The sequence below is a fragment of the Acomys russatus genome, chromosome 26 (genome assembly GCF_903995435.1).
Source record: "Acomys russatus chromosome 26, mAcoRus1.1, whole genome shotgun sequence".
NCBI classification, from domain to species: Eukaryota; Metazoa; Chordata; class Mammalia; order Rodentia; family Muridae; genus Acomys; species Acomys russatus.
The window spans coordinates 1,888,957-1,913,711 of NC_067162.1; the positions used below are offsets into that span (position 1 = coordinate 1,888,957).

At 45.6% G+C, this 24,755-nt stretch overlaps 1 protein-coding gene across 1 annotated transcript in view; it reads left to right on the forward strand.

The window, feature by feature from the left end:
• Isx (intestine specific homeobox) overlaps nucleotides 1-24,755 on the forward strand; it is a 108,113-nt gene that overhangs the window by 78,134 nt on the left and 5,224 nt on the right. The window contains exon 2 of the mRNA XM_051169310.1: nucleotides 11,405-11,642. Coding sequence (XP_051025267.1) covers nucleotides 11,405-11,642 — 238 coding nt within the window. The remainder of the gene's footprint in view (nucleotides 1-11,404; nucleotides 11,643-24,755) is intronic.

The following is a 24,755-nucleotide window of genomic DNA, read 5'->3' on the forward strand; positions in this document are numbered from 1 at the left end:
GTACCTAATCCAGTCCTGAGAAGCAAGCACTAGTCCTTTCTAAGAATACTGACTTCAGGAGCTGGAGAGATGGCTCAGAGGTTAAGAGCACTGGCTGTTCTTCCAAAGGTTCTGAGTTCAATTCCCAGCAACCACATGGTGGCTCACAACCATCTATAATGAGATCTGGTGCCCTCTTCTGGCCTGATGGCTCAGACACAGGCAGAATACTGTATAAATAATAAATAAATCTTTAAGAATAGTGACTTCAGTAACCTAATCCCACTAAATCACACCTCTTGCACCATATTAGGGTCCAAGTCTCCAGTACATGAACCTTTGGGAGACAAACCAGATCCAAGCCATAGAATCCAAACTGATGCCATTTTTTTGTGTGTTTTTCACTTTTGTTTAAGGACTAAAGATTTAGGAATTGCTTGCTGGCACACTATAGCAGCCATAGCCTCAAAAGAATAAAATAAAATAGCTAGAAATATACTTAACCAAGGAAGTGAAAGACTTCTACAATGAAAACCCAGAATGAACTTGAAGAAAGCACGATAATATAGAAAGACCTCTGCAAGCAGTGGCTGAGCAGAATATTACTGTGACATGGCTATGTTTCTAAGAAAAATCTACAGATGCAATGCAATCACCATCAAAATTCCAATAGCAATCTTCACAGAATGAGAGAAAACAATCCAAAATTCACATAGAACCACAAAAGACCCCAAAGAGTCAAAGCTATCCTAAGCAGAAAGAGCAGTGCTGAAATATCACAATACCTGTTGGCAAACTATACTGCAGAGTCAGAAGAACAAAAACATCGGGGCAATAGAGCAAGACAGACATGCAGACCAACAAGAAATAGAAAAGGCAGAAATAAGCCCAGACATTTACAGCCATATGCTTCCTAACAAAGATGCCAAAAACATACGTTAGGGAAAAGATGGCTTCTTTAACCATGCTGCTGTGGGAAATGGAAATCCACAAGTAGATATAGCCAGATCTGTATGTCTGGCCATTCTAGTTTCCCTTCTGTTGCTGTGATAAAACACTCTGACCAAAAACCACTTAGGAAAGGGTGTGTTTGGCTTACACTTTGAGGTCACTGTCCATTACTGAGGCACGTGAGTGTAAGAACTCAAACAGGAACCTTAAGCCATAAAGCAACGTCACTTGCTGCTTGCTCACAGGCTCCTGCTTAAGGCAGCTTCCCTATACAGCCCAGGGAATGGTGCCACCCACAGACTCATCTGATATAGATAGTCCCTCAACTGAGACTCCATTATCCCGAGGCTGGGTCATTTGACAGTTAAAGACAACTACTATACTCACCCTGTACAAAAATCAGCCCCAAACTGGACAAAGACTTCAGTATTGGATCTGAAGTTTTGAAACTACTAAGGGAAAATACTTCTAGATAGAGGCATAGGCAATGAATTTCTGAAAAAGACTTCAATAGCTTCAAATATTTTCAATAACTGGCAGATGGGATTATGTGAAATTAAAAAGACTGCATAGCATAGGAAACAACTGACAGAATGAAGAGATAGCCTACACAAGGGAAGAAAATCAGTTCACAGGTATTTATCTAATAGAGGACTAATGTTCAAAATATATAAAGAACTCAAAAAATTAAACTACCTACAATATAAATTCTCCATCTAGTAAGTAAACACATAAAATGAACACAGTTCTCAAAAGTAGAAATAGCCAGTAAGTACATGAAAGAGTGTTCAATGGTTTTACCCTAAAATGAAATGCCAATCAAAACTCTGCCTCACCTAGGTCAAACCTATGTCACCTGAGCTGGAATGGCTATATCATCAAGAAAACAAGAGTAAGAAGGAAGAAGAAACCTCTCTACACTTTGATAGGTATGTAAAGTAGTAAAGCCATTCTGAAAATCAGTTTACTCAAACACCTAAAAATAGATATAGGCAATCTATATATTATTGCATAATAAAATACCTGTGTAGCCATGACTACTAAGGCTCCATTCATAACCGCCAACACCCCTACTCAGTGGTAGCTGTCCATCAGTGGATGAGTGGGTAAAGAAAATGTGTTGAGCTACACAGATTGGAGTATAATTCCACCATGTAAAAGAATGAAATTGTGGAGCTGGAGAGATGGCTCAGTGGTTAAAAGCACTGTCTGCTCTTCCAAAGGACCCAGGTTCAATTCCCAGCACCCACATGGCAGTTTACAACTGTCTGTAACTCCAGTTCCACGTGATCTGACCCCCTCATACCAATATACATAAAATAAAATTAAATGTAAAAAATAGAATGAAATTGTGCCATTCATGGGAAAATGGGTATAACTGGAGATCACCATGTTAAGCAAAATAATCTAGACTCAGATGAATATGACATGGTTCCATTCATCCATAGAATCTAGACTTCAAATAGAAAGGAGACTATATCAGTAAAGGCAGGCAGCAGGAGGAGGGGCAGACGATTGGGGGGAAGCAGTAAATATAATCAAAGTACATTGTATACATGTATGAAAATATACTGAAATAAATTGGTTTTGTATAAAAGTATATACTAATTAAAAGTATACCTTGGCTTACAAGGATGTATTGTATTCTTTAAAATCTCTAGAAATAAATTCTAAATGTTCTTAGCATAAAAATGCTAAATGTGGGGGCTAGAGAGATGGCTTAGAGGTTAAGAGCACTGGCTGCTCTTCCAAAGGATCTGGGTTCAATTCCCAGCACCCACATGGCAGCTCTCAACTGTCTATAACCCCAGTTCCAGGAGACCTGACACCCCCACACAGACATGCATGGATGCAAAACATCAATGCACGTAAAGTAAAAATAATAAGTTATTTAAAAACGCTAAGTGTGCTCCAATGAGGCTTGGGGGTAGCGGACAGGACCAGGAAAGAGAATGGAAATTGGTACTGGGAAGGCATCTCTGGGACAGGGGAGGCTCTCGGGAGTCTATGTGGGTGACACTAGCTGAGACTTCTAGCAGTGGGGGTTAAAAAGCCAAAGTTGCCACCTCCTGTAGCCAGGTAGGACTTCCAGTGGAAGGAGGGGGACACCACCCATAAAACCTTAGATACAAAATTTGTCTTGGCTACAAGAAGTGTAGGGATAAAGATGGAGCAGAGATTGAGGGAATGGCAAACCAGTGACTGGCCCAACTTAAGACCCACCCCATGGGAGAGAGCCAATCCCCTGTCACTTTTAATGATACTCTACTATGCTTGCAGACAGGAGCCTAGCATAACTGTGTGCTGAGAGGCTTCATCCGGCAGCAGATGGAAACAGACGCAGAGACCCACAGCCAAACAACAGCCTGCTTGGGGAGTTCTGTGGAAGAGTGGGAGGAAGGCTAGAGGGAGCTGGAGGGATCAAGTACCATACAAGAGAAGCTACAGAGTCAATTCACCTGGACCCACGGGCGCTCACAGAAACTGAACCACCATGCTGGACCTACACATCCTACATATATAGTGGATGTGCAGCTTGTGGGTCCTCTCACAATGCAAGTAGAGGCTGTCTCTGACTCTGTTGCCTCCACTGCCTTGTCAGGCCCAGTGGGAGAGGATGCATTTAGTCTTGCTAAGACATGAGGTGCCTGGGTGGGTAGATACCCCTTGGGTCCTCCCCTTCTCTGAGAAAGAAAAGAGGGGGAATGTGGAGAGGGGTGTGAGGGTAGGACTGGGAGGAGAGGAGGGAGGGAGCTGAGATCAGGCTGTAAAGAGATTAAATTAATACATTAATGAAAAATGATAAGTGTGTGAGTTGTTTCTATTAGTTCAGTTCAGCCTTTCCACGTCATACATATTTCAAAGCATATGCCATAAAGATACACAATTTTGATTTTTTTTTAATTGAATAAATGCTTCAATTCATTTAGATACAGTAGATCATCATACTGGGGGTGGCAAGAGAGGAGGTAAAAGCCCTGGCCTTTGCATGTTCCTGCACCTGGGTGACCCCAACCTGCACCACCCACCTGCACACTTCTCTCAGTGAGTTAGTGAGCTGCCTTTGCTTAGCCTCTAGGGAGTGGGAGTTTGATCATTTACAGAGCTCACTCTGAGGCACCCGGCCTCCCAACATGCACCCCAGATAGACTGGATCCATTTGTGGCAGGTCTGTGTGCCCTCCACCCCCTTTACCTGCAGTCCAGTTGGTGTGAGAGCACCTGCCCACAATACTACCGAGAACACTGTGCTGCCAGGGGTAAAACTCAAAGGGCTAAGGCCCCTCTTTGTCCTGGCTGGGCCTCTGTGCAGTGTCTCTCCCTGCTTTGCTCTGCAGTTTTATTACTGGTGGAGTAAATCCAAACAGAGCTGGCTTGAGGTGCAAAGCCAGGTGAGTCTCACCAGTGACGTTAACCTTCCTGACTGCCAAAAAGAAAAAATGCAACTTGGAGTTATTTCTTGTAAAAGCCTGGAATATAAAAAGACAAAAATCATAGGAAGCAATTGACAAACACAATCATATAACTAAGAGCTTCCCCATGAAATAAACAGAAGAAGGTAGGCTCATAACTGGAACCAACCAAGCATGTTATTTATGAGTTTCATGACTAGGCGATCCCACCTTTTACACTGCTTGAAGCAGGACCTCAAACCACTTCTGCTTGGAACTGCTCAACTCATGAACAGTTCTTCAGAGTCCCACTGTGCCTCCGTGTATCTTTCAACATTGTAGAGGTCACACTGGGCATCCATGTATTTATTACCTGTTTGTTGTTCCTCTCTCCTCAAGGCCAACTCCCTCCCTGAGAGCAGGGAACTTATCTTTTTTCACTGTGATTATTTCTTTCTCTGCTCTCCTTTCCTGTCTGTCGCATAACCCTGGATGCTTTAAAAATATTTGTTGAGAGCCGGGCGTGGTGGCGCACGCCTTTAATCCTAGCACTCAGGAGGCAGAGGCAGGCGGATCGCTGTGAGTTCGAGGCCAGCCTGGTCTACAAAGTGAGTGCAGGATGGCCAAGGCTACACAGAGAAACCCTGTCTCGAAAAACCAAAAAAAAAAAAATATATATATATATATATATATATATATATATATATATATATATATATATTTGTTGAGTGCATGAATGAACAGATGGCTCAGACCTACCTTTCTGTCAAGTTCTTCATAAGTCTCTCTCAAAAATTGCTTTCACGTCAGTGAAAGCAGAAACAAGTGTTCCATGTGCAATGCACACATCCCTACTTCAGGGTTCCATCTGGCTCTCTCTTGCCACGTGTGGCCTCCTCACTATTCAACACCAACTCCAAGTCCTGCCTTGGAAGGTCATGAAAGCACTAGAGACACAGAGTGGGGCTTCAGAACTCAGCATGGAAGTCCAGCTTGCCCCATGACTAACACCAGGGCCCTGGCCGAGTCACAGAAAATCCCAGAAGGTGGGAGTGGAGAGATGGCTCAGCTGGCAAAGTGCTTGCCTTATAAGTAGGAAGATGAGTTCCATGCCCAGAACCCACATAAAAAGCCAATCACGGTAGTATGCACTTGTAATCCTAGCACCGGGGAGGTGGAGGCAGGTGGATCCCTGGAGCTCGCTAGCCAGCCCAGCAAGCCCTATGCCCCAGTGAGAGATGCTGTGATAGACAGACCTTGAGGAGCTAGCTGGCCTCCATAAATTGACACACATGCATGCAGATACACATGCATATCAAAAGACATAGGAGGAAAAACAGAACCTTCATTGCTCCGCTACAAAATGAGGCTAAGACACTGTCCTGCACAGGGCTGGCCTATTGCTTGTGTGTGTTTGGATCAGACTAGTTGAGACAGCTGGGAGGGACTTACAAACAATTGTAACCTCCTTTCTTTCCCTCTCCTGGTCCTCAGAGCTGTCCTTGATCCAGATGGCCATGTTGCCTGTACTCTTCTGTCAACTAAAAAAATTTTTTAAAAAGGTCAGAGGGAGATTCACCAAAGAATGATGGCATTCATTGGCTCTATAGCTGGGTAGCATTGGGCATGTGTAGACACTTGGGAGCTAGCTGATATACATACACATGTGAACGATAAAAGGTCCAGAGGTCAGGACTAGGGCCAAGAGATTGTCTGGAGGAAGAGCCAGCATCCAGGTCCACACCACAGAAGGCTGGGGAGATAGTTCCATTGAAAAAGTGCTTGCTGTGCACGCATGAACATCTGAGTTCAGATGTCCAGTACCCATGTGGAAAGCTGGAGGTGTCCGCAATCCCCACATAGCACAGGCAGAGACAGGAGGATGCCTGAGATTGCTGGCTTGCCAATCTAACCAACCAATGAGCTCTAGGTTCGGTGAGAGGCCCTGTCTGGCCTCCATATGCACACACATACACACATACACCTTCACCCACTTTTGCACATGCAAAAGAAGAGTCTTTTCTTTCTCTTTTTCATTTTGTTTGGTTGGTTTGGTTTTTGGCTTTTGGTTTTTTTAAAACAGAGTCTCTCTATGTAGTCCTGGCTGTTCTGGAATTCACTATGTAGAACAGGCCAACCTCAAACTCACAGAGATCAGCCTGCCTCTGCCTTTCCGAGTGCTGGCATTAAAGGCATTCACCACCACACTTAGAACAAAAAGGGTGTTTTGTTAACTTGCCCATGGGCCTTGTTCACTGAATGGAAAAACAAAATCAAAGGAATTCAAAGAGGGAAATAAGCCAACAAGTATAACAACACTGACCTCTTATCTCTCTTCTGCTATCAAAGGAGAGAGTTGCAGCCGGTTGACTCTGGGAATGACAACCAAGTGAGAGGAACATGTGAGCGGGTGTGGGGCCCTTTTTTTTTTTTTTTTTTTTTTTTTTTTTTTTTTTTTGTTTTTCAAAACAAGACTTCTCTGTGTAGCCTTGGCTGTCCTGGACTAACTTTATAGACCAGGCCGGCCTCGAACTCGCAACGATCCGCCTGCCTCTGCCTCCCTAGTGCTGGGGTTAAAGACGTGCACCACCATCACCCCTCACTTAGCTCCTTTTAAAAATAAATGAAATTGTTTTTCAAAAAGTTTTATGTGAAGCTCCAAGTATTTGAAACAGCCCACCTCACTTGAATGGAGCTTGTCCACCATTAGTCTTCAAAGAACACACTGGCTTCCAAAGGACATCAGCACTCTGCACTTGCTTCTCCTGGTCTTTATTCCCAGTTTCTGTAAGCCTTCCATCAGAACTTGAGGCGCTATAAGGAAGCTGTTTCTTTTTATTTTATTTTTTGTTTTGTTTTGTTGTCTATTTTTTATTATTTAATTATTTATTCAGATTATATCTCAGTTGTTTTCCCCTCACCTATATCCACCTGTTCCTCCCTCCCTCCCGCTTTCACCCTATTCCCCTCCCCTAGGTCTATGACCGAGGGGGACCTCCTCCCCCGCTATATGGTCATAGGCTATCTATCTAGTCTCATCTTGGTAGCCTGCTGCGGTTTCTTTTTAAAATACAAACACCACGGAAACTCTAAACCTATGCACTGCTTTATGGATCTGGCTTGTTTCCACTTTTTTAAAGTTTTTGTTGTTTTGTTTTTTGTTTTGTTTTGTTTTTCGAGACAGGGTTTCTCTATGTTATCTTGACCATCCTGGACTCTCTTTGGAGACCAGGCTGGCCTTGAACTCACAGCGATCCACCCGCCTCTGCCTCCCAAGTGCTGGGATTAAAGGCGTGGGCCACCACACCCAGCTTTTTTAAAGTTTTAAATACTGAAAACAAAGTGGTTATAACTGTATGCATAGTCCAAAAATTAGAAGATGCATTTCCTGAGGCTTTGCTGAAGCATTTAAGGGACTAACTTGTTAGATCCAGTTGAGACTAAACACAAGATTTCTTATTAGTACGAGCCCATGGACTGCTCTGAGCACTGACCAGTGCCTTCAAAGACATGTTTTAACTTCTTGTTGATTCTTTGTGAATTTCACATCATGCACCCCAATCCCACTCATCTCCCTGTCCCATCATATCTGCCCTTGTAACCTCACCCCCAAAAATAAAATAAAAGAAAAACAAAAACAAAAACATCACACTGTGGAAGCTGTGGTGAGTCACACAGTATACCCTTTTGTCCTCTAGTTCCAGATCTCTGGCCTCTGCCACACTGTTAATACTGGATCCTCACCAGGGCTTTTCTGGAATATTCCGTTGTTGCCCTGTGTCAGATCCTGCAGCTTTGGATCTGCAGGGCCAACCCTTTCATGTGCTCCAGCAGCTCATAGAAGAGATAGATGTTGAGGTGGGCCAGCTTAAAGCCCTGGGTCTGTGTGATAGCTGAGTTGGTCGGCCTGCCCGCTCTCCCACCCCCACACCACCAGCTCTCCAGCACTGCCCAGCTAACTCAAGTGCCATATCTCACCCAAATGCCACAGCCAGCAAAGGGCAAAGCCTGCTCTCCAGGTCTCATGCCCTTGGGGCCATCATACCCACTTGCCTCAGGCAGTGATAGGATGGGCTTGGAGGAGGGTGTTAATTGTGAAATGGAAAGAAAGCGTATCTTCAAACATGTGTTACAAACTCTCCCACTGCAAACACTCTGTTCTATTTGTGTATTGTAGGGTGTCTTTTATAATTTTGTATTGCATATGGACTTCCTTAAGACTTGTTTTTATATGGTATATGTGAATGCTTGCATGTATGTATGGATGCAGTACTGACAGAAACCAGAAGAGGGCATCCCTAAAAAAGATCAGATCCCCTGGAAGCTGAAAGTTTAAATATGGTTAGCCACCATGTGGATGCTAGGAACCAAACTCAGATCCTCTGCAAAGCAGTAAATCTTCTTTAGCTTGAACCTTCTCCATAGCCCCTGGATTCGATTTGATTTGATTGATTGATTGATTGATTGATTGATTGATTTTATTTTGGTTTGTATGTTTGGTTGGTTGGTTTTGTGGATTTTTTTTTTCAGACGTGGTTTCTCTGTGTAGCCTTGGCTGTCCTGAACTCACTTTGTAAACCAGCTGGCCTCGAACTCACAGTGATCTGCTTGCCTCTACCTCCCGAGTGCTGAGATTAAAGGCATACACCACCTCTGCCCAGCCTGGGTTTTTTTTTTTTTTTTTTTTTTTTTTAATATAGTTACTTTTTAAAATAGTTTTCTAAAATCATAGTCACAACAAAATGTATCATTCCCTTGAAACCAGAAGTGCTAAGTCTGAAGGCAGCTTCCAGGTTTTACTGGAGGCAATTACTTGCTGAACTCTGTAACAGACGATGACCTAGAGAAGCAACCTGCATGTGTCTTCCCAACACCTACCTTGCAGTTCCAGCTAAAGCAATGGAAATGTACCCAGGACTGGCTTTCTGTGATTTAATTAGATCAAGGTGCATAAATTTAGCTGTTGTGTAAGCAAATTGTCCATTTGTCCAGCTTGCTGTTTGTTAACCTCTCCTTAATAGTCTTTTACTTGACCCAAGTAAAACCTCACCTAAAAAATCCAAGATGAGGAGAGAGAAGCCAAATGCCAACGAAGTTTTCAAACTCAAAAAATAAATACATATAAGAGCACCAGAGGCACTCAGAGAAAGGGGAAGCAGGCCTCATAGACTGTGATCATGTGATGGGGGAGGAGGTCCCCTTCTGTCACAGGCCTAGGGGAGGGGAATAGGGTGAAAGAGGGAGGGAATAGCAATCGGGATGTGATCTGGATAAATTATTTAAAAATAAACATTTTTAAAAGAGCACCAGAGAGGTTGCTGTCCATGTGAATTTTTTCTGGCTCTGAGAAAAGCACCAGGATCCAATCAGAAGAAGCAGTCATGTGACTCAGCTGCCATCCCACAAACCACTTGTGTTTCTAACCCCCTCACTTTGCTCTCACCCCTCCCTTGGAGTCTGCAGCTGGAGATGGTGCCATCACTGTTAGGAAACCCTGCTTCATTAGAACTGCCGAATCGCATCTCTCCCAGCTCAGGGAAGTCCTCCCTCTTCTAACTATTACTCCTCAGGGAGAGGGGAGCAGCCTTGCCCACCCCCACCTCTCTCTATGGAGAGGTCTCCATTCTAAGCCTGAGGTTTACACTCACAGTCAGCCTGGGCACTAGCCACTCTGTGTTGTAGCAGCCTGAGGCCGTCTATGGGAGTTCTTAAGCCCCTCCTCTTATCCCATCCCCTGTACCCCTTTGGTTTGAGCTGTGGTTACTCCACAAGCCCCATACAGGTTTGTAATGCCTTCCCTATTCTAACATTGGCAAGGCAGGGAACACACATCTGTGAGGGACTACCCGGGGGCTGACCTTCTCCCACCACACCCTGGCTTAGCCTCTAAAACTCCTCAAATCCCATAAATTCTCTTAACTGATAAACAAACCCATTTTACTGGGCCTGGCCACTCCTCCCCCACCTTCGGCTTTTCTCGTCCACCTGGCCATTTCTCCAGCACCACGCCTCTGCAAGGCATCCTGTATCTATCCTCCAATCCAGGCTGTTTCCCTAAACTCTCTGCCCCAACACCTGCAACTCATCTCGTCTCCTGGAGTGGGGACTTATTTCCTTTATCAGCCTGCCCTCCTCCTTGGTTACACAGAATTCCTGGCAAGATAGAGAACAGTGACAGTCAGCTCCAAGCCTGAGGCTTATTGAACAGAGAGTCTTTGGAGCTGTCTCAGAAACAGGTAAAGAGTGACCAAACAGGAAAAAAGTAGAAAGGACCCCCAAAAGAAGGAGAAACAGGTGGCTAAAGAAGTCAGTATGTGACTGGAAGTCAGGGACAAGGAGAGGAGAATAAAGCCAACGCCAGTCTAGAGAACACTGGGGGAAAGTCAGATCACAGGCCTGAGGTCCGGGAAAGAAAGCACAGGTCTGGTAGTGACTCAGCATTGCCTTTAACCTCTACCTGAAGCTCTGCAGAGGCATAGGAGCCCTGGAAGTCTGGAGACTGGAAGCTGAGTTGAGGAAGTCCAGAAAGGCGTCTGAGAAGACCTCTCAAGCCACTGAGAGAATCAAGGCTCACTTGGCCACCTAGGGCCCCTAGGTGGCACCCTAACCTCCCAGGGACTGTCTGAGGCCAGCAAAGAAGGGGACATGAGTCAGAGAGAGGACAAAGGTGGACAGATGCTGGCTCCAAATCTCTAGGCAGTGACCTCATCCCACCAACTCTGTTTTCTGTTACCCTTGAGCAGCGATCTCCAGGATCCTTGTCAAAGCTGGTGACTGTGAAAGCCACTACCTCCAGGAAGACCCTCTCTGGAAAGTTGAATCTTCATTTGGAAACAATTATAGACCTGTGAGCACAGGACAAGCACCTGCCAGCTCTTCTGCTGGAAGCCACCTCCTAGTTTTGGGAGTGTACGAGGTCCATGGAAGTCCTTATGTTCAAGGAATTGTGCCTGAATCACACAGCATCAGGATTCCTCATCACAACCTCTTTGTGCCCTCTGGGTCCCGAGCCGCTCCAGGAGGAAAGCACACCACCCTCTGCTGGTATCACCCTGGACACACACAGAGCGTTCTGCCCCGCAGCCTTCAGGGCAGGCCACAGCAGGCCCTACGATCCCCAGGACCATGGAGAAGGAAGAAAGTTCAGGGTACCGTGAGGCCCCAGAGAAGCTGGGTCTGTCCTTCTCCATTGAGGCAATCCTGAAGAGGCCCATGGAGAGAAGAAATCTGCCCAGACCACAAAGTGGAGGTGGAGAGGATTCCAGGCAGACAGCTACCCCAAGTTCCAAGCTGGAGAGGCCCTCCCAGGATCAGCCCCAAGGTAAGTGATTTCTGGTCATTTTCCTTTGTTCTCTGGGAAGGCTGGAATGGTCCCTGTCAATAAAATAGGGGGCTGTGACATCCAAAGGGATCGTAGGTTCTAATCCAGCTGCTTTTTAAGCCTTTCAGTCTAACGCAGACCTGTGGTATACACATAGGCTCAAGCCATTGTGAAGCACACGGAGTAGGAGCTCATTTTCATGAGGAGGCTATGGCTCGGAATTGTCAGTCGCATTCACCGTGCATTGACAAGGTGGCATGCACTTTCTTTTCATTTGGGAAAAAAAAAAAAAAGAAAATATGATAACTGGATTGATAAGGAAAGAAGTGGACAAAATCCGAATTCAGGGCATGGTATCCAAACCCCTCGCTTCTAGTACATTCTCCCCATGAGCTGAGCTCAGCCTACATGGCTTCTAGTAGCTGAAGCTTTGCCAGGGTCTATCGTCAGATTCCCCACACGCGAGGCTGTAGCCACCCGAGCGCCTGCACCTAAGTGAGGCTCTCCTTCAAGCCAGCGTTCAGGCAGGGCACTGGATGCTCCCAGTTGTGGGAGCTGGGGGACGAGGAGGTCTATGTTCTGCCTTAGCCTGCTGTATGACTTTAGGGGAGTCCCTGTCCTATCTGATCTCAGCTTCACTCTGTGAAGCGGCTCAGGGAATGTGGGAGCAGGTGTTGGTGTTTATGAATCTCAGGAGTCTGCAAGCCTGGAGTATCTCACACCAGACCCAGGTATTTCCCCTTTCCACTCCTTTCATCTGAGAAAATGCTGGGAGCCCTTGACAGCATGCCTCCCCATACAGCCCTCCCCCTAGCCAGTCTCCCACAGAGGTTCTTTATTTGGGGGGGGCGGGTAGGGGCCTGCTGCGCTCAGCTGCAGGCAAGAGGACAGACGATCCAGGAGGGATATTGTTACCACCGTCAGGGGAGCTAGCTGGTTCCCTGGTAGAAAAAGGCCTTGGGCTCAGCTTTCAGAAATTCACTGGTGTCTTCCAGTCAACTGAGGATTCCCAGAAGCCAGTTCACTAGGGGCTTTAACCTGAGTCTCTCCTCCTGCAGCTGAATAAATGAATACTACCCTCCCCATCATAGCGAGAGATGGGGTGCCACTGATTCCCGATGGCTAAAAAGAGGCTGTATTTTCTAGACCTCTACTGAAGATTCTAGCATGTTTCAAGTGTATGTTTCTGCTAATCCCAGAGCAGACAGGAGAAAGCTCTGGCCAAAATAACAGCCATAGCATTGAAAGGTGCCCCCACGGCTCTCACAACACTTTCACAGGCCTTGTTCTATCTCACGGTCATACGTGTGAGCCCACGTTGGAAAAGGAAAACCCAAACTCACGTACAAAAGCTGCAAGAGCAGTTAGCATAACACGGAGCCCTGGAGGCCTAAGGCCGTCCATGTGAAGTTATTTCTGGCCACAGTTTAAATCCACATGGCCCTTCTGTTAGAACTCAGCTAACAGAAGGGGCAGGTCCCTTTGGCAGTTTATGACTTTGGGGCTTTCCAATGAAAAGCCACTGACAGTAGTTCTGTAGTTACTGCCACCCTAGCTTCCTATGGTGTCAAACGATGCTGATTATCTTGTAGTGGTCAAGACTGACGGATTTCTTTTCAAATGTGTGTATTTATGCAAAATTAAAAGTAAAGATGAGGAAAGCTGAAGCAAGCCCTAGTGCAGACAGGATGCCAATATGGCAGCAAGTACAAAGGTAACCTGCGGAAGTCATGGGACGTGCTGGGTACGCAGGGGAGGGACTCAAGAAAACTGACCTCTAAGCCCAGACATGGCACCAATGTTCAGGAAGACCTTAAACAAATCACTTCCCCATCTCAGCCTCAGTGTCCTCAGTGGTAACCGAAAGAGCAGAGCTAGGTCTCCATAAAGTTCTTCCCAACTCTGATATGCCTTGGCTGATGCAACAATAAATTAGTTGTTGGAAACCCTTAGAGGATCCATGTAATTTTTCTTAGCGGAGACATCCTCCCTGCAGGATGTTTAGCCACAATGTCATGTGGGAAGGGAACAAGGTGGCTAGGGGCAGACCCTGTCAGCCACCCTTGTGCCTCCCTGTCATCTGAGGACCCCAAGTGCAACACAGGATGTGTTGCTGCTGGCCCTTTAGCTCTTTGTGTTCAGTCTCTCTTCCAGGACAGACCTGGTGGTACAGGGCATTCTATGAGGAAGCTGGGGCTCGGAGAGGTCAAGGGGTGGGGGGGATGTTCACATCTGAAGTTCATGAAGAGCCAAAACTAGGCCTATTCTGGCTCCTCAGGCTAAGCTTGGGTGCTGCCCACCTTGAATTTCCTAAGAAGGAGTAAGATCCATTCTCCATCTTCTCATTCTCATGGTGACCCTCATAATTAATAAGTTTGGCCCTCTCAGATCTCAAGTCAGTAGAAACATCTAAGCCTGGGGCAAACTGCCTATTTACTCCTCTTGTGAGGGGCAAGCCCCCAGAAACCCAGGGACCTTCCAAAGTCAAGGGGGAGCTAGTCAGGAAAAACCTCTCTCAGTACTGGAGGCTCAGAGCCCCAAAAGGACAAAGTCATCTCTGGCTAGCCCACTGGCAAACCTCTGAAGTCATAACCCCAGTGGGAAAGGGGGAGTACAGAAGAGACTAGTCAGTGGCGTAGGCCTGTGTGGATTGCCCAACCACTAAAAAGTCCTCGTACATTCCTCCCCCTGCTTGTAAGCTGTTCATTTGACTGCCTCCATGAAGAAGTGCTGAGTGTATTCCCTGGGCAGGAAGGCAACTAAGGAAGTGATGGTGACTAAAGCCAGAGGCAATGGCTGCCCACATATAGCAACCTGTGGTCAACAACCTAGAAAGTTCTTGCCAAATTCACCATGGAGCAGTGTCCCATGGAGTTCTTGTCCATCTTGTTTGATGGAACTGGCTAGGGGCAGAGTGGCATTCTGGGAGTTTGAGAACTATTCTACAGTGAGGGTCAGCAATATTGCTTCCTGCAAAGGATAATATTCTAATTCTAAGTAAGATAGTTACACTGCCATGGAAATTGAAAGTACCTATAGACAATGTGAAAAGCACAGGAACATTTGTGTTCTGATAAAAACCTATTTTTTAAAAGCAGATAGTTGGCTCTTTGGTCCTTATGTTATCACTGGGATATTCAAGGTCCTATACATATCTGCCCCACTTGACTGCATCAATATCCCATCACTCTCTCAGAGCCTCCCTTTCTACCCACAAGGTATGTGCCTGTAACCCTCTTCTCCCTTCAGATGCCCTGCATCTTCACTCTTTGAACACCATGTGCCTTCTTCCATGCTCCTTTCTCTTTCTGCCTCTTGGTCTCCCCCACCTCTGGTTAGTTTCCATGGCTGTTGTAACCAATCACCACAACATCAATCTCTTCAAAGCACAAATGTTTATTCTCTCTTCATTCTAGACGACAGAAGTTTGAAATGCAGGTATAGGCAAGTCAGTTCCTTCTAGAAGCTACAAGGGAAAATCCCATCCATGCCTCTCTTTCCTGTCTGCCAGTGGTTCTGACAGCCTGTGCCCATCTTCACAGGAGTCTCCCCTCCCTTCTGATTATGGGGGGTGGGTTCCCTCCTCCTCTGAAGGACACCAGTCATTGGATTTATGCCCAGTGTGATCACATCTCGAGAGCCTTAACTTAATTATATCTACAGGGAGTCTCATTCACTATTACACAGAGCTTGAACTTGGACATATTTTAGGGGGAACAGTGTCCCACCTAATCACAGGTCTCTCACTTCCACTACTACCCCTTTATTTTAATCTCCTTCCTTTTTCTTTTCTCTTCCTTTCCTTTTCTCCTCTCCTCCCTTCTCTGTCCTGATCTTATAAACAAAGAGAATTCCAAATTGTTCGATTTTACCAATGAAGTCTCAGGAGTCAGACGCTGGGGTAAAAACTTGCTAGCTCAGAGGGTCAGAGAAAGCACCCAGCTGACTTTCCTATTCAGCTCATGTCCCAGAAGGAAAAGCCATAAGCCAAAGACCCTGCTAGCTCAGCTGATAGCCCAGGAGGAAAAGGCCAAGAGCTAAAATCCAAAAATTTAAAGCACTAAAGAGCTCTTTATTCTTCTGCACACTGTCTTAAACACCCTTCTCTCAAAGTCCCTCCCATCTACCCAATCCCTGTCAGCTGGTTTCTTGCTCACCTCTTGACCTAGGGTTAACTTTATTAAACCCTGTGTGCAGAAAGCTCTTGGATTATAAATGCTAGGGCTGAGCCACAACATAATTGCCTGTTTACATTAAACAGAAAATTCCTGTATTAAAGGTGTGTATTAGAGCTGAGCCACAAACTAATCACCCGTTCAAAGCATGAGCTAACATATTCAAAGCATAGTAAATGTGGTATTGGATGGGGGTACTTCCTCCAAGGGGCACATGGTCTTATCTGCCTCCCATGAACCCCATGGATCCGACCTCTCTATCACCACTACTACAACCACAAACTTTGAAAAGAAATGGTTTATTTTAGTCCAGCATTTCCTGGGCTTCTGACTATAATCTTTTGACCCCATTGGTCTGGGCCTATGATGGCCCATAACAGCAGGGCCATGTGGCAGGGAAAACCATGCTCCTCACAGCCGGGAAGCAAAGGTGAGAGAGAAAAAGAGCTGGGATTTGCCCCTACCATTCAGGGCACAGCTCCAGCGAACAGTGTACCTACTGGCCACCATTCCTACAGTTTTAGAACTTCACAACACCATAGGCTGGGGTTCCCAGCTTCCAGCAAGTGAGCCTTTGGGGATGATCTGGATTCAAACTGTAGCAAAAGCCCCCCCCCCCATCTCCAGAAGGTTTCTGGGGGGATTTAAAGGGCTTTGGGGCAGTCCAAAGTCTAAAAAGCCCCATGGAGGGCCCTACTGGCAAAGTTTCAATAAAATAGCCACCTCAAACCAGTCAGGTGAGGCTGTGGCCAGTGGACGTGCATGTGTTTGGGCATAGAGTGGACTCCTTTTCTTACTGAGTCTCCTCCATCACACTGTTGTTCTACACCAGGGTGGTGACTTCCTGCCTTCAGGCTCTTGTGAGTATTCATAGGTTGCTTGTAGTGTCTGTGTATGGAAGTTTCTAATTTCTTTTCAACAGTGTATTCCTATGGGGATTTTATCCTAACATTTCTGGAAAGGGGGCAGGTGTTAGTCATTTATTGGTCAAAAACAGCTCCTCTCTCAGTTTAGAGAGCCATGTGACTCTGGGCGTATTTAACTGGTCACTACACAATCAGGCTGGATTTTAGTAGAAAGAATCCCTAGCTTGTTCCTCTGTTATTGGCAGAAAGGGTAACTAAAAGTGGATGACCTCACAGAATAAAAACAAGTTCTAAGTCACTTTCTGGGTCACACAACATGTGCTGTTCCATGCACCATCAAAGTGCAAGTTGGTTGAGGAAGGCCCAAGGTTTGTGTGGTGGGAGCATTTGAAATGTAGATACACACACACAAACGCACGCACCCACACACTCACGCACACACGCACACACACACCTTCTCAGCAAGAACAAGAAGCATTGTTGTCGAATTATGACAACACATGAAACTTGTCTGTCACTCTGTCCCTGAAGCCTCTGTTTCATCTCATCAGACCTAAGAACATCATGACAGTTGGTCACCATGATATAGCAAAAATGAGAGTGTGGCGAAAGATGTCAGAACTCACAGAAGGAGTCGGAGAGGACATGACCCCGAGATGGTGCTAAGCAGGGCGAGGACCACAGCCTGCAGAGCAGTCACAGGAATAGAAGAAAGTGTGTTTCTTTCAGGAAGAACAAAAGTCAGTGTGACTCCTATCTAAATATCACCAAAGTCACAGAAGACAAAAGAACAAAGCAGATTGAAAGCCAAGAGTCTTGGTTAGGATTTTATTGCTGTGAGGTGACACCATGACTACAGCAACTTTTCTTTTTTTTGGTTTTTCGAGACAGGGTTTCTCTGTGTAGCCTTGGCCATCCTGGACTCACTTTGTAGACCAGGCTGGCCTCGAACTCTCAGCGATCTGCCTGCCTCTGCCTCCTGAGTGCTGGGATTAAAGGCGTGCACCACCACGCCCAGCTTTTTTTTCTTTTTTTAAGATTTATATATTATGTATACAGTGCTCTGCCTGCATGTACATCTGCAGGCCAGAAAAGGGGACCAGATCTCATTATAGATGATTGTGAGCCACCCTGTGGTTGCTGGGAATTGAACTCAGGACCTTTGGAAGAGCAGACAGTGCTCTTAACCTCTGAGCCATCTCCCCAACCCGACTACTGCAACTCTTATAAAAGAAAATATTTAATTGGGGCTGGCTTACAGTTTCAGAGATTTAGTCCACTATCATCATGGTGGGAAGCATCCATACAGACATCTTGCTGGGGCTGAGAGTTCTGCATCTTGATCTGCAGGCAGCAGAAGGAGATTGTGTGCCATACTGGGCATAGCTTGAGCATAGGAAGCCTCAAAGCCCTCCTCCATAGTGACATACTTCCTCCAATAAGGCCACATCTACTCCAACAAGGCCATAGTGCCACTTCCTAAGGCCAAGCATTTAAACACATGAGTCTATGGGGGCCAAACCTATTCAAGCAACCACACCAAGAGGACCCAGCCTTGGCCTTTAAGTATGCACATCAGCATTTTTTAAAGCCATGTTTGGAGAACTTAGGCTTCCACTAAAGTGGAAGAACACAGCTGCTTTGGGTAAGGCACCCAGTATGCCATACACACTTCAGTAGGGGACAACTGCCATAAGGGAGTGTCTGTGTGTCTATATGCGTGTGTGTTGTATATGTGCATGTGTATATGTGTGTTATATGTATGGTGTTGGGGGTTATGTGAGTGTGTGTATGGTATATGTGAGTGTATGTGTCTGGTGTGCACGTATGTGTGTGAATGTGTATAAGCTGTATTGTTGTGTTTTGTGTGTGTGGCATGTGTATAATGTGTGAGGGGTGTGTATATGTGTTTGATATATGAGTGTGGTGTATAGGATGTGTGTGTGTATGTGTGTGTTTCTGGTGAGTGTGTGTGTATGGTATGTGTATATATGTGTATGTATTCATGTGTGTATAAATAAATGTACACATGGTACATGTGTGGAGTACATACATGTGTGCATGGTTTATGTGATAAATGTGTGTTTATGGTATATTTGTATGTGTGTTGTATGATATGTGTGTGGTCTATGTATTGTATCTGTGTATGGACATGTCTGATGAACTCCTACATATAAAGTGTCATAAAAGGGAGGTATGAAAGACGCCCAGTTGCATGCTGTCTAGAAGGAGTCACTGCACTTGTCACCACTGGGAGCCATCAGCAAATCCATCTCTAGTGGCCGTCTCCAGGTCTCCTCCCACTTGTCTCTTGCCACGTCCTTTCTCCTTATCCCTGTCCCTGTCCTTTCCCCTTTCTTTTGTCTACTTAACAAAAACAAGTGTTTATTGCAGAAAACAGAAATACTGATTAAAACGTGAAGGAAAATGTAGCTATAGCGCTTCATCTAGCCATCCAGCTGTGGTTGCTGTCATTATTTTGATAGGTGCCAGACACCGAGACAGAATTTTTAGTATGAAGGCTGCTTGCTGTAAGATGAAACTTAGCACTCGTTTCTTTTCAAATCTGTTGTGTTGTTCCTGGGTGATTTACAGCAGGCCTGGGAGGGAAGGAAACATTTGCCAGATTTGTGCTTTGAGGTATGCGTAGGAGCTTGCTAGACAAAGTAATGCAGACATGGAAAGAAGTAACAAAAGCACTGGGGGTGAGGGGGGTGGCAAAAGCCTATGGACAACTGTGGGGGTGGGGGGCATCCAGATGTGGTCAGGTATGGATGCAGTCCTGGGATTAAGGACTAGGGAAAGGAGCCATTGGTAGAAAGGTAGAGTGGGAAGAGCCTTGATTTCCAGGCTGAAGATCTGAGCTATCCAGTGGGTACAAAGAGAGCTATAGAAAGTCCTTGAGAAGAGGGTGGTGCAGGCCAGCACTGAGGGTCTCCTGGCTGTATCCCACCTGAATGTGTCAGGTATTTCCAGACTATAGGAGGGCTGCAAATTTGCCCAAGATCTCCTTCTCGATGAACTTGTTGCCTTCGATGACAAGGACAGATCTATTCCCAAAGGCTTCCCCCAGAGGCAAAGGACCCTCTGGGCCTTTAGCTGCACAGCCAGCACCAATTAGCAGCCCACAGAGAAGGAGCAATCAGGGAGAGGGAGTCCAGGGTACAGAAACATCGGTTTATAATTAGGTGGCCTAATCACCTGCATAAATTGTGTATTCCTTATGATCGATGTGCTAAACAGCTCAGCTTTAATTAAGTTCTGCTGACTCGTTCTCTTTGAAGACTCACTCAAGTATGATTCACCGCTCCCAGAATTAACAATGGCCAGAAAAGCCATGAAAGAGGTGGCAATCCCTGCTGCCTTCATCCACCTCTCCCTGCCCCCCACCCCCACTCCAGGTGCTCTTGTCAATCTCAGAAGATGGTCTTCTGGGCAGAGATGGAGCCTTGCACTTCCTGGTTTCTTCAGCAGGAACCTGGGAAGGAGATGCTGGCTTCACTCTCCACCCAGTGACCTATCCTGCTTGAGAAAATGGAGCCTGATGCTTCCTAGTCCATTCTGAGCAGGGATACAGAACACCCTGGCCCTTGTTACAATGAAGGGCTCCATTCTGGGCTTGGACCAACTTCCCCAGAGGGCTCAGATTGTTATTGTCTTGATGTACAAAATCCCTGAGGTTTCAAAGGTGCGTAGCCTGCATCACATTCCGGCTTCTTCTCTGTCCACAATCTACTTACACTGCTCTTCCGCTGGTACCTGCGTCTGTCTCTTGTGCTCCATTAGGACCTGTCACCTGGTATCAAGCTTCTTAGCCTCTGGCAAGCTCTGTCAGCATATGGTAGGGAAGTTACAGCCTGGCCTTCATCCCCTCTGAACTGTCCCTTTGGAGACTGCACTTGCCTCTCTGCCCCAAAGTCCATGGTGAGGTCGACTCCGAGTAATCCTCCAGAGAGTCTCAACACAGCCCCCACCACTGGTACCTTCCTCCTTCCTAGGCACAGACAAAAAGAAAAGAATGTCAAGGTCTATATTTCAGATTGATGAGGCCATGAAAACTGTCACCATACCTATCTCATACTTTCTTTCCTGTAGATTAGTGACAATTAAATGACACTGTAATGGTGAAAAACACTTAAAGTTTGGTTCAGAACATGATTCTTTCAAGAATCCAGCAAGCAACCAAATGAGGAAATGCTGTCCTACAGAACATTGCACAGGGGTGGCTGTGAAACAGCCACACAGTCCAGCATGGTAGCCCCTCGCCACACTTGCTGTCCTGCTGTGGACACATGCTAAGGAACTGGACTTTCTATTCTGCTAGTTTCAGTAGTCACTCTGAGCTAGCAGCTGTTGTTTTGGACAGTACAGCTCTAAGGACTTGACCTCTCCACATGATGTCCAGCCTCGGGTCCTAAATGTGTTTCCCTGACTCTAGGGCTCAAATCTATCTGTCTCTCCCCAGACTGGAGTTGGCCTTGGTTGGGAGCCCAGCCATTGGGAGTGACCTCAGCTCTGCACTTCTCTCACTACCACAGATGTTTCTCTAGCTTCAGTTTGTTCCCAAGAAAGGAAGTGTAATAAAAACCAACATTAGAAAGGGAAAGAATATGATTAAGATATAGTCTTTATTTTAAAAAAAACTTTATAAGAAAAAACACAATAAACTTAAAGAAAAAAGAAAAAAGAAAGAAAGAAAATCATGCTATAAGGAGAAAATAATCAGCATTCACTTCCAATATCCCAAGGACCCATGTCCAGTCTTGGGGGAAAAGCCTTGGCATCTTGAGCCAAGAAGGCTGGTGCATTTGGAGCTCAGCCTCCATCTCCCCCTGAGTGTGAATTTTAGGTGCCATCATGTTTCTTAGAGGAATCACTAGAGTGGTTAGATGTTCATACCGCCACCATCACCGTTATCATCTCTCAGAAACAGATATGCATGCCAAGCATATACAGTTCAAAACCAAGACCTACAGTGTGTTTCAGCCACCCTATATCTAGTCAGGCAGTCCCTCTTCATGCAGAGGGCAAGTACTGAACAGAACTGGATTTAGATCCTTTCCCTTCTTCATCCAGCCTCCAAAAGATGCTCACAAAGTCCTGCAGTGAGGGGGGAAAGCTGTGTATCCCTTAATAATAGTATCCCTGGGAAAAAAAAAAAAACTTGAATCAAATATTTTATTAAGGAATTCCCTTAAGAGTAAGCATTTGATTGCCTAAGGGTTTTTTGTTTGTTTGTTTGTTTGTTTTTGGGAAAATGGAGGCATTTGCTCATTTTGTGGTACCCTACCTTCTATCTCCGTGTTGTTTTGTTTCTTGTGTTCTAGTGTTGCACCCCACACTGACTTCTATGTCCTCTACTCCACAACTGTGTATTCCCAAGAGACTCGCAAGACATGCTGCCCAGACAGTCTAAAATTTTCTCCTTTGTTTTTTTAATGTTTTTATACAATTCTTCTTTATCATCTCTATGATGACTGAATGAATGAATGAATGAATGAGTGAGTGAGTGAGTGAGTGAGTGAATGAATGGACATACATAATCCTGTTGAACCTGGCTAGTTAGGGTCCCTCACCCACACACTGGCCCTTGGTGCCTGTTAGAAGCTAGGCACAGGGCTATCCACCATGCTCCTCACAGTGGTGACCCTGTCCTTTGATCCCACCTCAGTTCCCATTGGCTCATGCTATGACAAAGTCATTTCCTGTGGGTGTGACTGGCCAGCACCATGATGCAGCAGAGCTGCTATGGTGTTCTAAGAATACTTTGTTCCACAGTCATGTCAACAAAGTTAAGTAGAACACAGTGACAGCTGGGACACTGGTGATGAAGAGGCTGTGCCAGTCCCTCCTCTCCTGGGAGAGGCATCACTGTCACCAATGATTCTAGTACCCTCCCTGTAGACATGGTGTTACGGGGTGCTACTGTACATGGGGGATAGGGAATATGTTCTTCATCATGCAGCTGCAAGATGAACCAACTATGTTCAAGGGTACAATTTCCCAGTGACTCAGAGGCCTGAGACTCATCCACGCTCCTGAGTAACCCCAACAAACTCATTACTAGCTCACAAAGCTGAACCTGGATGGAGTCCTTTCTCGGCTGGCTTCTTATCTAGGATAAATAAATGTTCCTTAACATCTCCCCAGGAAAAGGAGCAGTTGTTACTAAACACACTACCAGTTCTAACAAAGAATAACATCTTTTAAAAATGAACCTGGGACCACAGAAGTACCTGAGCAGCATGCTTTCCTAGCATGCAGGAAGGCCTGAGCTCAGTTCCCAGCACTGCATAAGCTGGGTATGGCAGTGCACACCTCTACTCCCAGGCCACATGGAGCAGGAAGACCCACAGCCCTCCATGTTCTGCAAATGGGGTTTGAATCCAGTCTGGCCTACATGAGAACTTGTCTCAAAATAATAATAATTTTATTTTTTAATATTTTAAATAAATAAATTATTATTATTATTACTACTACTACTACTACTACTTAAAACCAGGGTAAACTTGGAAAGAAAGGGAGTGGCAAAAGTGAGATTCCTACCAGAGATGGGACACAATGGCTAAGAAGGTGGGACAGTGAGCAAAAGCACTTGGTGCCAAGTCTGGTGACCTAAGTTTACAGTATTTTTCAGACCATAAGACACACTTCCGCTCCCTAAAGTGGAGGGGAGATTAGGGTGTGCCTTATGATCTGATTGCTGTTCGTACTGTTTTACAGCTCTAAAACCTGGGTGCATGTTATGCTCAGGTACGTCTTATAGTCCAAAAAAATACAGTAATCTTTGAGAGACCTTCTCTTCCACAAGTTTTCCTCTGACCTCCACATCCTCACCTTAGCAAATTCACACTCACACACACAATAAATAAGTAAATGCAGTAAGAGGTGGCACAGAAGTTATTGGGAGATGAAACTTTAGTCTTCAACGTCTGAATTCTCAAAAACTTCTAGAAACCAGCAAAAAGGAGTAAAAGCCTTTTGAGGAGATTGTAAAAGTGGATTATCAATAAAACTAGGGACACTAGGGACAGGTGAGACCACACACTCTCATTCCTACAAACGGGGGAGGCAACACGGCTGATTCTGAAAAGGAAAAGTGCTCCCGCCTGCCGTGTGCCCTTTTCCTCCTCAGCGAAAGGTCTCCAGGCGAACACCCCAGGAGAGAAGGACTGTAGAAGGTCAGGGTAGATTTAGCATTAGTCGTCTGTCATTCAACACCTCTCCTACCTCACCCTACAGACGGCCAGAGCAACCACAGAGAGTGAACTAAGTGTGTCCAAGTTGTGTAAGTAAGAGCAGAGCGAGCTCGGGTCTTGTGATGCAGTTTCTACCATGCAGTGAGAGCTGGATTGCTGACAACACCTGCAACCCACAAAACAGAGAGGAATGTTAGTTGATTTTTTTCCGTTACTAGGCTACCATTTTTCATGGCGTGCCTACCCCAGTTCCTCTGCAGAATTCAGGTGCCACCTCTCCTTTTAGTCCACTTCCTCTCTCACCAGCCATCTACTTGACACATGACAATAGACGTTCTACAAAACTTCAGGCATGGTTTCCAAAGTGTCTTCTCTGTCCTGTGAGTTTCAAACCAAGTTATTCATTTAGAGAAAATATTGATGACACTCTCCCAGGTATTGGTTGCCTAAGATTTACTCCTGCCTTCGAGAGGCACACTGCCCAAAAAGATAAATGTGGTTTGCCTTCCCATTGTATTTGCATCCTCCAAGCATGAGTGTGAGCCCTCCCTGGATGGGAGGTGCCAGACTCTCCATCATCATCTGAAAGTGAAGACATTTTGGGCTGAGAGCTTCTGGTAATTGTTCCAGTTAAGACTAGCGAAAATGTGAGGTCTGTCTTCAAAAGCCCTGATCAGAAAACAAACCACACGGTTTGGTCATTCCACCAACATCCAATGTTGCTTGGCTCCATGGGGAGCTATGGTCAATGCTTGCCAAGTTTGAAAGGACTCCCTGGAAGGAGCAAGCTCATGGGCTGCTTTTCTTTTTCTTGTTTTCTTTTTTTTTTTTACAATTGGGGTGTGTGTGTGCACAAGTCTCTATGATGCCATG